Below are 13,414 nucleotides of genomic sequence, written 5' to 3'. Positions count from 1 at the left end.
GCCTCTGTAGCTACATTATTGTTCAGGCCACAGCAGAAGGGAAGAAACTAGTGGAGCTTGCACAGCACATGCTCCACCTCTTTTTCACATATTTTGTAAAACAACTTACATTTATATAGTGGCTTTAACATGATAAAACATCCCAAGACACTCCACAGTAGCATTATCAAACAACATTTGACACTGAGCTATTTAAGGAGAAATCAGGACCGATGACCAAAAGCTTGGGAAAAAATTAGGTTTTAAGGAGCGGCTTAGGGACAGACCTCCAGAGCCCAGGCACCCAAAGGTGCAGCTGCCAATGGTGGAGTGATTAAAATCGGGAATGTGCAAGAAGCCAAAATTAGAGAACATTGATCTCGGAGGGTTGTAGGACTGGAAGAGGTTACGTAGACAACAATAACTTGCATTTATATAGTGCCTCTAACATAATAAAATGCCCCAAGGCACATCAGAGAAGCTTTATAAAGCAAAATATGACACCGAGCCACATTAGGAGATATTAGGGCAGGTGGCCAAAAGTTTGGTCGAAGAGCTAGGTTTTAAGAAGCGTCTTAAAAGGAGGAAAGAGAGTTAGACATACAGAGAGGATTAGGGGGGGGGAATTCCAGATCTTAGCACCTAGTCAGCTGGAACCACCAATAGTGGAGCAATTAACGTCAAGGATTCTAAACAGGCCAGAGTTAGAGGAGCGCAGGTATCTGAAGGTTGTGGAGCTGGAAGAGATTACAGATAGAGAGGGTCGAGGCCATGGAAGAATTTGAAAACAAAGATGAGAATTTTAAAATTGAGACGATGCTTAACCAGGAGCTAATGCAGGTCAGCTAACACAGGGGTGACAGGTGAATGGGATCAGGTGTGTAACCTAAAATGGCTGGTCAGGGAAGTTTCTGAAGCATGCTGGAAAGGAGAATGGCCAAGCAAAGCGAACCCAACAGTCTGAAACAAGTCTGAACTTGTTCAGGTGTAAATCTATCAGTGGATAACTGCAGACGCCTAATATGGACGATTTACATCATGTCTGCAGCCAAAGGATAACAAACTCAGCCATTCAGGGACAGGCGAGAAGTACTAAAACAATGGAGGTGGTAAACAGTTTATCCTGTTTTGCATAGAACTGATATCTTCTGAAAACACAGCATTAAATTGTTTAAAGACAGATAAGTGACAAAGAACAGTTAATGAGCCCCACGGATGACCTCATAACTAGAAGGGGCACATTTGAACATTTTGGATACTGAAGGAAACCATATAAAAGTGGAGGTTCGGAGCCTCTCTTCAGCAACAACTGTACAGATCAACCATCACACAAGAACTACGGACTTTGAGCCAAGGGTTAAAAGGAGGATCACCCGTCGGATATCGTGCCTGGCCAGCCATTCCGGTTACGGGTAATATTTGAGCTTTTAGTTAGAATTGCTTAAGTGACAAATCAGGGACTTGCATCAGCTACGCCAAGAGGCTAGCATTTAGAGTACTCAAGTGGAGCGTGTTTAATGTGGATTGAAGGTGAAGTTTCGTACATGTACAAAATCGATTTAACTGTCTCACGAGAGCACCCAAATTGAATAAAAATAGAATTGCACTAAACTCCGGTGTGGTCATTGTGTGAAACCAAGTCAACAGGTGCGAGTAAGATCATGGGCAGCAGAGCTTCGAATGACTTCAAGTTTACAAAGGGTAGAATGTGGGAGGCCATCCAGGAGTGCTTTGGAATAGTCTAATCTAGAGGTAACAAAGGCACAGATAAGCTTATGCAGAGAAAAAGCCAGGCAGTGTTACAGAGGTAGAAATAGGCTATGAGTGATGCTGCAGATAAGTGATCCTAAGTTCATCGAGGTCAAATATGACACTAACATTACAAGCAGTCTAGTTCAGCCTCAGACAGTTGATATGGAGAGAAATGGAGTCAGTGGCTAGGGAGTTTGTAGCAGGGACCGAAGGCAAGGTCTTCCCATATTTAATTGGAAGGAATTTCTGCTCATCAGTACTAATAATTTAGGAAGAGTGGAGGAGTTGAGAAAGGTGGTGGTGAGGTAGAGCTGGGTATTATCAGCGAAAATATGAAAACTAACGCTGTGCTTTCGGATAATGGCGCCAAGGGGCAGCATGTAAATGAGAAATAGAGGGAGGCCAACGAGAGATCCTTGGGGAACACCAGAGGTAACGGAGCAGGAGCGGAAAAGACGACACGATTGGCTAGGTAAGCACAGAACCAGGAGAGTGCAGTCCCACTCAGCTGGATAACTGTGGAGAGGCACTGGAGGAGGATATGGTCAACCATGTCAAAGGCTGCAGTCAAGTCAAGAAGGATGTGAAGGGATCATTTACCTTTGTCACAGTCACACAGGATGCCATTTGTGACTTTGATGAGAGCCATTTTGGTACTGTTCCAGGGTCAGAAACATGATTGGAAGGTTTCCAACATGGAGTTCCTGGAAAGATAGGCAAGGATATGGGAGGAGACAGCATATTCAAGGACTTTGGAGAGCAAAGGTAGGTTGAAGATGGACAGTAGTGTGCAAGGATGGTGAGGTCAAAAGTTTTTTATTATTGACAAGAGGCGTGATAATGGCAGATTTGACGGAGAGAGGGACAGTCCCTGAAAGGAGAGAACCATTAATAATATCAGCTAACATTGGAGCCAAGAAGGGAAGTTCAGTGGTAGTGGATTAATGGGAATGGATCAAGGAAGCATGAGGTGGGTCTCATGCACAAGATGAGCACAAAGAGGGCATCAAGGGAGATAGGAGAGAAACTAAAGAATGATGTGAGGGCAGGGGTAGCTTAAGAAGAAGTTCAGCCGAGTGGGCTGGGGGAAGGAAAGGAAGTGGCAGAGGCAGCTGATCAAAGGGTGTCAATCTTAGTGCCAAAGATGTCCAAGGGCTCTTCAGACATGCTGATAGGAAGGAGCAAGGCCAGGGAGGGATGTGAGAATGATATGGAGATTTTTTTAGAATTCAGACAGTGTGGGACCAGGAAGCAAACTGGGTCTGCGGCAGATGGTAAGAGAACTAACAAGAGGGAAAAACATACTTGACCTGGTCCTGACCAATCTACTTGTCGCGGATGCATCTGTCCATGGCAGTAGTGGCTCAAGTGACCACCACACAGTCCTTGTAGAGACAAAGTCCCATTTTCCTCTGCACTCCATTGTGTTATGCAACACTAATACCACGCTAAATGGGATGGATTCAGAACAGATTGAGCAGCTCAAAACCGGGCCCTCATATTAGCATTACCATCAACCCAGGGGACCAACTTTGGTTCAATGAGTGCAGGAGAGCATGCACGAGCAGCACAAGGCAGACTTAAAAATGAAGTGCCAACATGATGAAGCTACAAAACAGGTTTACATACATGCTAAAGAGCAGAAGCAGCATGCTACAGACAGAGCTAAGCAATCTCACAAACAACGAATCAGATCAAGGCCCTGCAGTCCTGCCAAATCCAGTTGTGAATGGTGGTGGACAATTAAATAACTAATCGGAGGAAAAACCTCCACAATCTTTCCCATTTTCAATGATGGCAGAAACCAGCAAATTAGTGCAAAAGACAAGGATGAAGCATTTGCAACCATCTTCAGTCAGCAGTGTCAAGTGGATGATACATCTCGGCCTCCTTCTGAAGTCCCCAGCATCACAGATGCCAGTCTTCAGCCAATTCGATTCGCTCCATGTGACATCAAGAAACAGCTGAAGGCATGGGATACAGCAAAGGCTATGGGCCTTGACAACAGTCTGGCTGTGGTAATGAAGACTTCTGCTCCAGAATTAACCATGCCCCCAGATAAGCTGTTCCGGTAGTTACAACACTGGCATCTACCGACAATGTGGAAAATTGCCTAAGTATGTCCTGTCCACAAAAAGCAGGACAAATCCAATCCAGCCAATTACCACCCCATCAGCCTCTTAACCATCAGTGACTGAAGGTGTCATTGACAGTCCTATCAAGCGGCATTTACTCAGAATAACCTGCTCACTGATCGTCAGTCTGGGTTCCAACAGGACCACTAGTCTCCAGATCTCATTACAACCTTAAACCAAGCAAAGAGCAGAGTTCAAGAGGTGAGGTGAGAGTGACTGCCCTTGACTTAAGGCAGCATTTGACCGAGTGTGGCATCAAGGAGCCTTAGTAAAACTGAAGTCAACGGGAATCAGGGGAAAAATCTCTACTGGTTGTTGTCATATCAGCACAAAAGAAGATGTTGTGGTTATTGGAGGTCAATCTCTCAACTCCAGGACATCACTACAGGAGTTCATCAGGGTAGCGTCCGAGGCCCAACCATCTTCAACTGCGTCATCAATGACCTTCCCTCCATCACAAGGTCAGAAGTAGGGATGTTCACTGCTGACTGCACTGTGTTCAGTACCATTTGAGATGCCTCACATAAAGACACTCCTCAGTCCATGCCCACATGCAGCAAGGCCTGGACAACATTCAGGCTTGGGCTGATAAGTGGAAAGTAATATTCGTGCCACACAAATGCAAGGCAATGATCATCTCCAACAAGAGATTCTAAACATCTCCCCTTGACATTCAAAGGCATTCCCATCACTGAATCCCTCACCAACACCCTTGGGGTCACCCATTGACCAGAAACTTAACTGCTCCAGCCATATAAATACTGCGGCTACAATAGCAGGTCAGAGGCTGGGAATTCTGCAGCAAGTAACTCTCCTCCTGACTCCCCAAAGCCTGTCCACCATCAAGGCAGGAGTGTGATGGAATACTCTCCACTTGCCTTAATGAATGCACCTCCAACATTCAAAAAGCTCAACACCATCCAGGACAAAGCAGCCCACATGACTGACACCACATCCAACACCTTAAACATTCATTCACTCCACCACAGGCGCACCATGGCTGCAGTGTGTACCATCTACAAGATGCAATTTGTCACAGCTCCTTCAACAGCCCCTTCCAAACTTGCAACCTCCACTACCTAGAACAAGGGCAGCAGGCCGATGGGAACATCACTGCCTGAAAGTTCCTCTCCAAATTTCACATCATCCCAACTTGGAATATATTGTCGCTCAATCATTGTCATTGGGTCAAATACCCAGAACTCCCTCCCTAATAGCACTGTTGGTGTACCCGCACCACATGGACTGCAGCGGTTCAAGAAGGCAGCTCACCACCACCTTCTCAAGGGCAATTAAGGATGGGCAATAAATGCTGGCCTTGCCAGTTATCCTCACATACCACGAATGAATAAAAAAATGTAGGTCAGTAAGCACAGAAGTGATGGGTGAAAGGTACACGGTACGTGCTAGGATACGGGTAGCCGAGTTTTGCATGAGTTCAAGTTTATGGAGGATAAAAGGTGGGAGGCCAGCCAGGAGAGCATGGGACAAGTCAAATCTAGAGGTAACAAAGGCATGAATGAGGGTTTCAGGAGGAGATTAGCTGAGGCAGGAGCGCAGGCGGACAATGTTACGGAAATGGAAGTAGGTTGTTTGGTAATGGAGTGGATAGTCAAAAACTCATTACAGGGTTAAACAGGACGCCAAGGTTGCAAATGGTCTGGTTCAGCCTCAAGTGAAAGCAAGCAGGGTTAGGAATGGAGTCAGTGGCTAGGGAACAAATTTTGAGGGGAGACTGAAGATAATGACATCGGTCTTGATACTTAGTTGGAAGGAATTTATGCTCATCCAGGATTGGAAGTCAGACAAGCAGCATGACAAATCAGACAGTGGCGGGGTCAAGGAAGGAGGTGGTGGAAAGGTACAGCTGGGCATCATCACCATATATTATGAACCTGATGCATTTTCAGATGAATTCGCCGAGGGGACTGCATGCAGAAGAGAAATAGGAAGGGGCCAGGGATAGATCCTTTCGATCTCCAGAAGCAGTGGTCGAGGAGCAGAAAGAGAAGCCATTGCAGGTCATTCTCTGACTATATATGGATAAATAAGATTGGAACCAAATGAGGGCAGTCTCACATAGATGAATGACAGGGTAGAGATGTTGGAGGAGAATGGTCTGGTAAACAGGATTTAACCTGTGTTGGGAGCTGTACAGCTCCCCTAGTAGCAGCTGTGAAATGGCAGAATACATAAGTGCAGAAATTAAACATAGGCAGAGGCAGTGTGGTCTTAATTGGCAGGAGGAGGGGTTTAAACTTTCATATAGATTAGGATAAACAGATTAGCTCATGTCAGAAAGGTAGCGAATTTCTTGTGTGTTCAGGATAGTTCTTTGCAACAATATATCCTAGAACCAACAAGGGGGCAAGCCATATTAAATTCAATAATGAGTAATGAGCCAGCTTTCGCCTAACAGTGGATTAACATTTATCCTGTAGCAATCATAGTATGATCGAGATCAATATTATGTTTGAAAGAGAGAAACACCAATACAGCTACTAAGATACTAAATTTAGCTTAAGGCTGAATTCAACAGGATGAGACACAGACTGTCCACAGTAAAAGGGACAAATTTTTTAATGGGTAAACTGATAGAAGATCAGTGGGAGATATTCAAAAAGAACTTAATGTGATACAAGATGAGTTTATACTCCCAAGGGGACAAGAGCTCTACTCGCCAAAAAACAGCCAAAACAGGTAATGGACAACATCAAAAAAAAGAAAAAGCTTACAAAAAAAGACAAATGGGATTGATACAAAGAATAAAAAGTGACAAAACAGACAGTAAGAGCTATAAAAAGGAATACAAGAAGAAACTTACAAGGGAAATCAAAATCTACCTAAAATGTGAGGAAAAAGAGGGTGGTCAGGAGCATTGTGGGCCCCTTGAAAACTGATCACAGTAATATTGTAAATGAAATAATGGCGGACATGTTGAATAATTGCTTTGCGTCAATATTTACAATAGAGGAAAATATCCTAAGGAAATTAATACTGAATCATGAACTTGTATTGTAGGAAATTTGCAAGATAAGCACATCGTGTCTCAAATTACTCATATATAGTGTTTCAAAATGTTATTTTCTGAAAGAAATCTAATTTACATTTGATTGAAAGACTGTCTTCTGGGCATAACAGCTTTTCATCCTGAACATTATTACCGTCCAACACTAACAGGAGTGTGGATGGCAAGACTGGCACAGAAAAGACTGCCAAGACAGATAAAGAAAATAGAAATCCTCTAAGAACAATTCACTACCTCCTGGAATGAGACCCCACAGCTTCATTTGTCCCTTTATTGAGCAAGGTTGTGTATCATGTCAGGACAATAAATCTACATTCGGTATCAGCCCTTAATGTCTGCTACAGGAATAATTTATGTTATAAGCGCAATTTCGCAATCGCCATTAAATTCAATGGGGAGCCCCAACGTTTAACGACTTTGGTGAGGTCAATGGAGGAGCGGCGCAATTCAGCCAGCAATTTGCAGAGAATTGCAACTCATGACATTTTTTACTCTGCAAAGTGCTGGATATTTCACAAATGACTTCCCAGTAATTTCCGGCACAATATCTTTTCCCTCGTTCCTTTAAATACTGAGATAACCAGACTCGTCGAATTAAAACTTACAAGTAACTATCCATACCCTTAGAAATATCTCCAAAAGTGTGCACTTGAAACCCATGTTTTCCAGGAGTCAATCCGGAAATTTCTCCGGTTACGGTAGTCGTATGTCCACCTTCCTACAAGATAAGTACATATGCAAGTTGTTAGGTGTGCTTCTTCCAGTTCCAAGATTAAACATTCCAACATTTCAAAAACAGCAAATGCTGGAATCTTGAAATAAAAATTGAAAAGGCACAGCAAGTGACTCAGTATTTGCACAGCAGCGTTTATAAAGCTGGAGGGTCAGTTAGCTCAGTTGGCTAGAGTATGATGCAGAAAGTTGCTTATATCACAGGTTCATAGAACATAGAACATAGAACATACAGCACAGAACAGGCCCTTCGGCCCACAATGTTGTGCCAATCCTTTGTCCTCTGTCAAGGACAATTTAATCTATACCCCATCATTCGCCTTTATCCATATACCTATCCAAAAGCCTTTTGAAAGTCCCTAAAGTTTCTGACTCAACAACTTCCCCGGGCAAGGCATTCCATGCCTCGACCACTCTCTGGGTAAAGAACCTTCCCCTGACATCCCCCTTATATCTCCCACCCTTCACCTTAAATTTATGACCCCTTGTAACGCTTTGCTCCACCCGGGGAAAAAGTTTCTGACTGTCTACCCTATCTATTCCCCTGATCATCTTATAAACCTCTATCATGTCACCCCTCATCCTTCTCCTTTCTAATGAGAAGAGGCCTAGAATGTTCAGCCTTTCCTCGTAAGACTTATTCTCCATTCCAGGCAACATCCTGGTAAATCTCCTCTGCACCCTCTCCAAGGCTTCCACATCCTTCCTAAAATGAGGCGACCAGAACTGCACACAGTACTCCAAATGAGGCCTTACCAAGGTCCTGTACAGCTGCATCATCACCTCACGGCTCTTAAATTCAATCCCTCTGCTAATGAACGCTAACACCCCATATGCCTTCTTCACAGCCTCTTCGATTCCTCTACCTGCTGTAATTGATCATAGTAGCCTGCATTCTCACTTTGCCCCACGCTTGTTGTTTGGTGACCCTCAAGTTGTGAATTATCAGCTCTCCCTACTGAGGAGAGATGCCTACGGTCCTTTGGAACAACAGTAATTTACACAGAGATAAGGCAGATTATGGCATTTCAGATGTGCATGTTTCATCAAAACACCAGTCCTGATTAAGGATGCATATTTGAAACGTAATACCAAGTGGCTTAACAGGGTTCCGATTAGAAACCACTCCGAACCAGGCAGGTGTCACTAGACGTGTCGACCTGTCGTTTGCTTTGGTTGATCTGGGGCGCATTCCAAGCATTTTCTAAATGTATTAGCAAACATTAAGCATTTTTCAGATACAAGTTTTCCAGTAATGAAGTCCTGCGAATGAAAGACATCGAGAATTTTGACTATAAAAAAAACTATGAAGACACATCCCATCGAGGATGGCTACTACCATAATGTGGCTGGCAAGAAGCAAAAAACGTATAAAATTATCACCCTGAATAACTTGGTTTCTGCTCATGTGGATCCAAGTGTAGACCAGGCAATCATCAGCAGGTGCTGGAAACAACTCCCGGTATTCCCGCCCCCAGCCCGAGTCATAGCGACCGTTAGTGAGAGCGCGAGGCCGGACAACCGCCACATGGTCTCCCTCACTGCACACACATTCACACTCCACACTCGTGTTTCACGACCTTTAAATAGTTTCCTTCACACTCAATCACTCACCCCCTCACACTGTGGGGCAAGTGCCCTGTTCCGGACCAGGAGAGTAATGCATTTGGTGCCACCACATTCAGTAACTGCCGAGCTCCCACACACCCATTGTGGGCAGCATCTTGTGCAAGTATCTGGTTTGTTTGCAGAGTTGAGGCACCTGTGAGCTCGTATTAAACATTCTGCACCGTTAACACAAGGAGCGGACCCAGGTGGAGGAGGAACATGAATATTGTTTTTCGCTTTTAATCAGAAATTGACATTTGTTCCGCTACCAACACGCGCGTCATTCGAAACCGGAGCACGTGCCAGCTGCAACTAACCGCCACCTGGCTCCGAAAACCAAATGTTTTATTGGCTCAGGTTTGAAATAAATATCACTCACTCCTGCTTTCAAACTAATTGTTCCAGCGACGGAACCGGGACCCTTCAGGACGCAAATGGCCTTCGTAACCTCCATAGTTTCCCGATTCCACTGCCGGTACAACGGTCAGACTGGCAGCCAACTGACTGCGCAGCCGCATTGCAAGCGCTCCAGTCGCGCATGCGCAGCTTGGCTTCAATGGCTAACTGACCACGGGGGAAGTTTGCACTTCAAAGCTGAAATTATTGACGTCCCATTAAATTGTTAAAATTTAGAGCTCTGTAGACAACAATAATCGTTGATATATTATTGAATTAAGATAGTCCGGCATTGGCCACTGTTAAAAAAAACACAATTTCAAGGAAAAATTGAAAACGTGAAATAAACTGCCGCAAAATGAATAAAAGGTAGTCAGAATCTGTAAAGAGAAAAGGCCGGTTACGATATATTAGGAAAATAACGTCTGTCTTTCTCTAGTTTCCCGCCATCTCCCGGCTCATTTTTCTCCACGATACCTCACTCGTGCTTGGTCGACACCATTTCCACTGAAGTTCCGATCACCTAACTTCCCTACCTGGCCCCATCTGTGGATTTGGACCTAGCTTCCCACCCCGACCCAAACCCCTTTCCTCCCCATCGCTTCCCCCTTTACGCCTGCACCACCTTCTCCCTCGCCAAACCTGGATTAATCACGCTCTTGACCATGAGCGGGCAGTGAGTTGATTTCTTGGGAAGGCAAGTGACATTATTGGACTAGACCAAACCCGGAAGTCTTGACACTAGCTTTCTACCCAATAAACCTGTTAACAATTCGTGACCCACATACAGTGCCCCATCAGTCACCGCAGCTCTCAACCGGAATGCTTAGTTTGATGGAGAGACGAGCGACAGTGTAGATAGTTTGGGTTTTCGGTCGATCCGTGGTCATTCTGAATATGAACCGGTCCACTCAATGATCTCATTCTCAGCGCCTGCTAAAAGTCTGTGACTCGGCTAGTAATGTCACTTACAATGATTTCGCCCTCAACCGTTCGCATCAAATTAAGTACGACTCACTAAACCAAACTTACAGCTCAAATTATGTAAAATAGCCCAATGCTGTGGATTCGTTAAATTCAGCCTCATCGAACTCCACATGATCGTTCTTCATCTGTTCATCGAATCATATTTTTGAAGGGGCCCACAAGTCAACTCAAAGTTAGCATTGTTGAACAGCTCAGTGGTGTGAAGGTGTTGCCTGATGGCACAATTGTACATCGCTATGCTAATTGAAGAACAAAGTACTGCAAATGCTGGAAATCTGACAAAGTGCTGGAAACACTCAACAAATCAAGCAATATTTACGAAAAGAGAAACAGAGTTAACGTTTCACATTCTGATAAAAGGTCATCAACCTTAAATGTTAACTGCTTCTCCCTCCACAGATACTGCCTGACTTCCCGAGCGTTTCCAGCATTTTATGTTATTCGTTCGTTGGTGTTATCTTCTTCCCAGAAGATTGACTGCCATGGATCTCCACCTCTGTCTGCCCTGTGCTACACTTACACATTCTGCATAGGTCAACGACAGCCAGTCCGTTATATCCGTCATCAATTTTCTCCTCTGCTTCCATCAACCCAATAATTGTCTTTGTCTACCTTCTGCTCTAATGATGGGACCGAAATACTGTATCTTTCTCGTTTTGACGTTATGCACTAATTTCCTCTTTTCTCCAAACGTTTACAGCACTTCTTCATTAGTCATTCTGTCTGAATATAGAAACAGGAGGGTAAAGCAAATGAATGTATGGCTGGAAAGATGTGGCTTGAGATTCTTGGGACTTTGCGAACAGCTCTCGGGGAGATGGAACATTCTAGTTGGGTTGCACCTAAATAGAGCAGGGACTGAGTCCCTTGCAGGCCAAATTTGCTAGTGGTATTGGGAGGTTTTGAACTAACTTAGCAGGGGTATGGAAACCAGGAAGAAATATAGACAAATACCATTCGCAACTCCTCTGGGTAGTGTCCTAGGCCCAAATAGATAGCACTACAGTAGGGAATAGTAAGGTTTTTTTTTTAATTCATTTATTGGATGTAGGCCAGGATTTGTTCTCAATCCCTAATTGCCTTTGATAAGGTGGTGGTGAGCTGCCTTCTTGAACCGCTGCAGCCCTTGGGGTGCAGGTACACCAACAGTGCTGTTAGGAAGCACGTTCCATGATTTTGACCCAGCAACCGTGAAGGAACAATGATATAGTTCTAAGTCAGGATGGCGTGTGGCTTGGAGGGGAACTTGCAGGTGGTGGTCTTCCCAGGCATCTGCTGCCATTGTCCTTTCTAGTTGGTAGAGGTCACGGGTTTTTAAGGTGCTGTCAAAGAAGCCTTGGTGAATTACTGCAGTGCAGCTCGTAGATAGTACCCACTGCTGCCACTGTACGTCAGTGATGAAGGGACTGAATGTTGAAGGTGGTGGATGGGGTGCCAACCAAGTGGGCTGCTTTGTCCTGGATGGTGTCGAGCTTCTTGAATGTTGTTGGAGCTGCACCCATCCAGGCAAGTGGAGAGTATTCCATCACACTCTGGAATTGTGCCTTGTAGATGATGGACAGGTATTGGTTAGGAGGAGAGTAACTCACCACAAAATTCCGAGCCTCTGACCTGCTCTTGTAGCCACAGCATTTATGTGGCCGGTCCAGTTCAGTATCTGTTCAATGGTATGTCGATAGTGGGGGATTCTCCCTTGGTTGAGATAGTCATTGCCTGGCACTTGTGACATGAATGTTACTTGCCACTTATCAGCCCAAGCCTGGATGTTGTCCAGGTCTTGCTGCATCAGGACATGGGCTGCTTCAGTATCTGAGGAGTTGTGAATGGTGCTGAACATTGTGCAATTGTCAGCAAACATCCCCATTTCTTACCTTATGATGGAGGGAAGGTCATTGATGACGCAGCTGAAGATGGTTGGACCTAAGACACTACCGTGAGGAACTCCTGCAGTGATGTCCTGGGACTGTGATGATTGACCTCCAACAACCACAACCATCTTCCTTTCTGCTAGGTATGATTCCAACCAGCAGAGTGCTTTCTCCCTGATTCCCATTGACTCCAGTTTTGCTAGGGGTCGTTGATGCAATGCTCGATCAAATCCAGCTTTGATGTCAAGGCAGTCACTCTCACCTCCTCTCTCTTGAGTTCAGCTCTTTTGTTCATATTTGGATCAAGGCTGTAATGAAGTCAGGAGCTGCGTGGCCGTGGCAGATCCCAAACTGACCATCAGTGAGCAGATTATTGCTGAGCAAGTGCTGCTTGATAGAACTGTCGACAACACCTTCCATCACTTTGCTGATGATCGAGAGTAGACTGGTGGGGAGGTAATTGGCCAGATTGAATTTGTCCTGCTTTTTATGGACAGGACATACCCGGACAATTTTCCAGATTGTTGGGTAGATGCCAGTGTTGTAGCTGTACTGGAACAGCTTGGCGAGGGGTGAGGCTAGTTCTGCAGCACATGTTGTCATGAAAACCACACCTACCAAAATGAGACATATTAATTTCATCATATGGAACATTGATTTTAAACTGTTACTGGATTGAAAAACTAACTTGATTTAAAAGACCACTGAAACATGGCTGCAATTTTGCAATCTAAAAGAAAATTGAATAAGCGAGACAATGGAATTGCTCACTGATTCAATTAACAATGATTGGTCTGGGCAACAGTGATGATCCACATCTTGTCTGTGTAACAGACTGCACCACCCCGCCACACCCCACCACCCCTCCACCAAGAGCTTTGAAATCCACAAAATGCAGGAGGGTTTGTTCCAAATAAGGAGTTAGTCAC

At 44.6% G+C, this 13,414-nt stretch overlaps 1 protein-coding gene across 1 annotated transcript in view; it reads right to left on the bottom strand.

Moving 5' to 3' along the window:
* Window positions 1-9,714, bottom strand: part of LOC137374435 (superoxide dismutase [Cu-Zn]-like) — a 102,050-nt gene extending 92,336 nt beyond the window's left edge. The window contains exons 1-2 of the mRNA XM_068040546.1: window positions 9,614-9,714; window positions 7,516-7,612 (exon numbers count right to left, since the gene is read on the bottom strand). Of these exons, the coding sequence (XP_067896647.1) occupies window positions 7,516-7,612; window positions 9,614-9,688 (172 nt within the window). The 5' untranslated portion in view covers window positions 9,689-9,714. The remainder of the gene's footprint in view (window positions 1-7,515; window positions 7,613-9,613) is intronic.
* Window positions 9,715-13,414: the final 3,700 nt, after the last annotated feature.

Source organism: Heterodontus francisci, chromosome 10 (genome assembly GCF_036365525.1).
Source record: "Heterodontus francisci isolate sHetFra1 chromosome 10, sHetFra1.hap1, whole genome shotgun sequence".
NCBI classification, from domain to species: domain Eukaryota; kingdom Metazoa; phylum Chordata; class Chondrichthyes; order Heterodontiformes; family Heterodontidae; genus Heterodontus; species Heterodontus francisci.
This window is presented reverse-complemented; position numbering and strand designations above follow the sequence as displayed.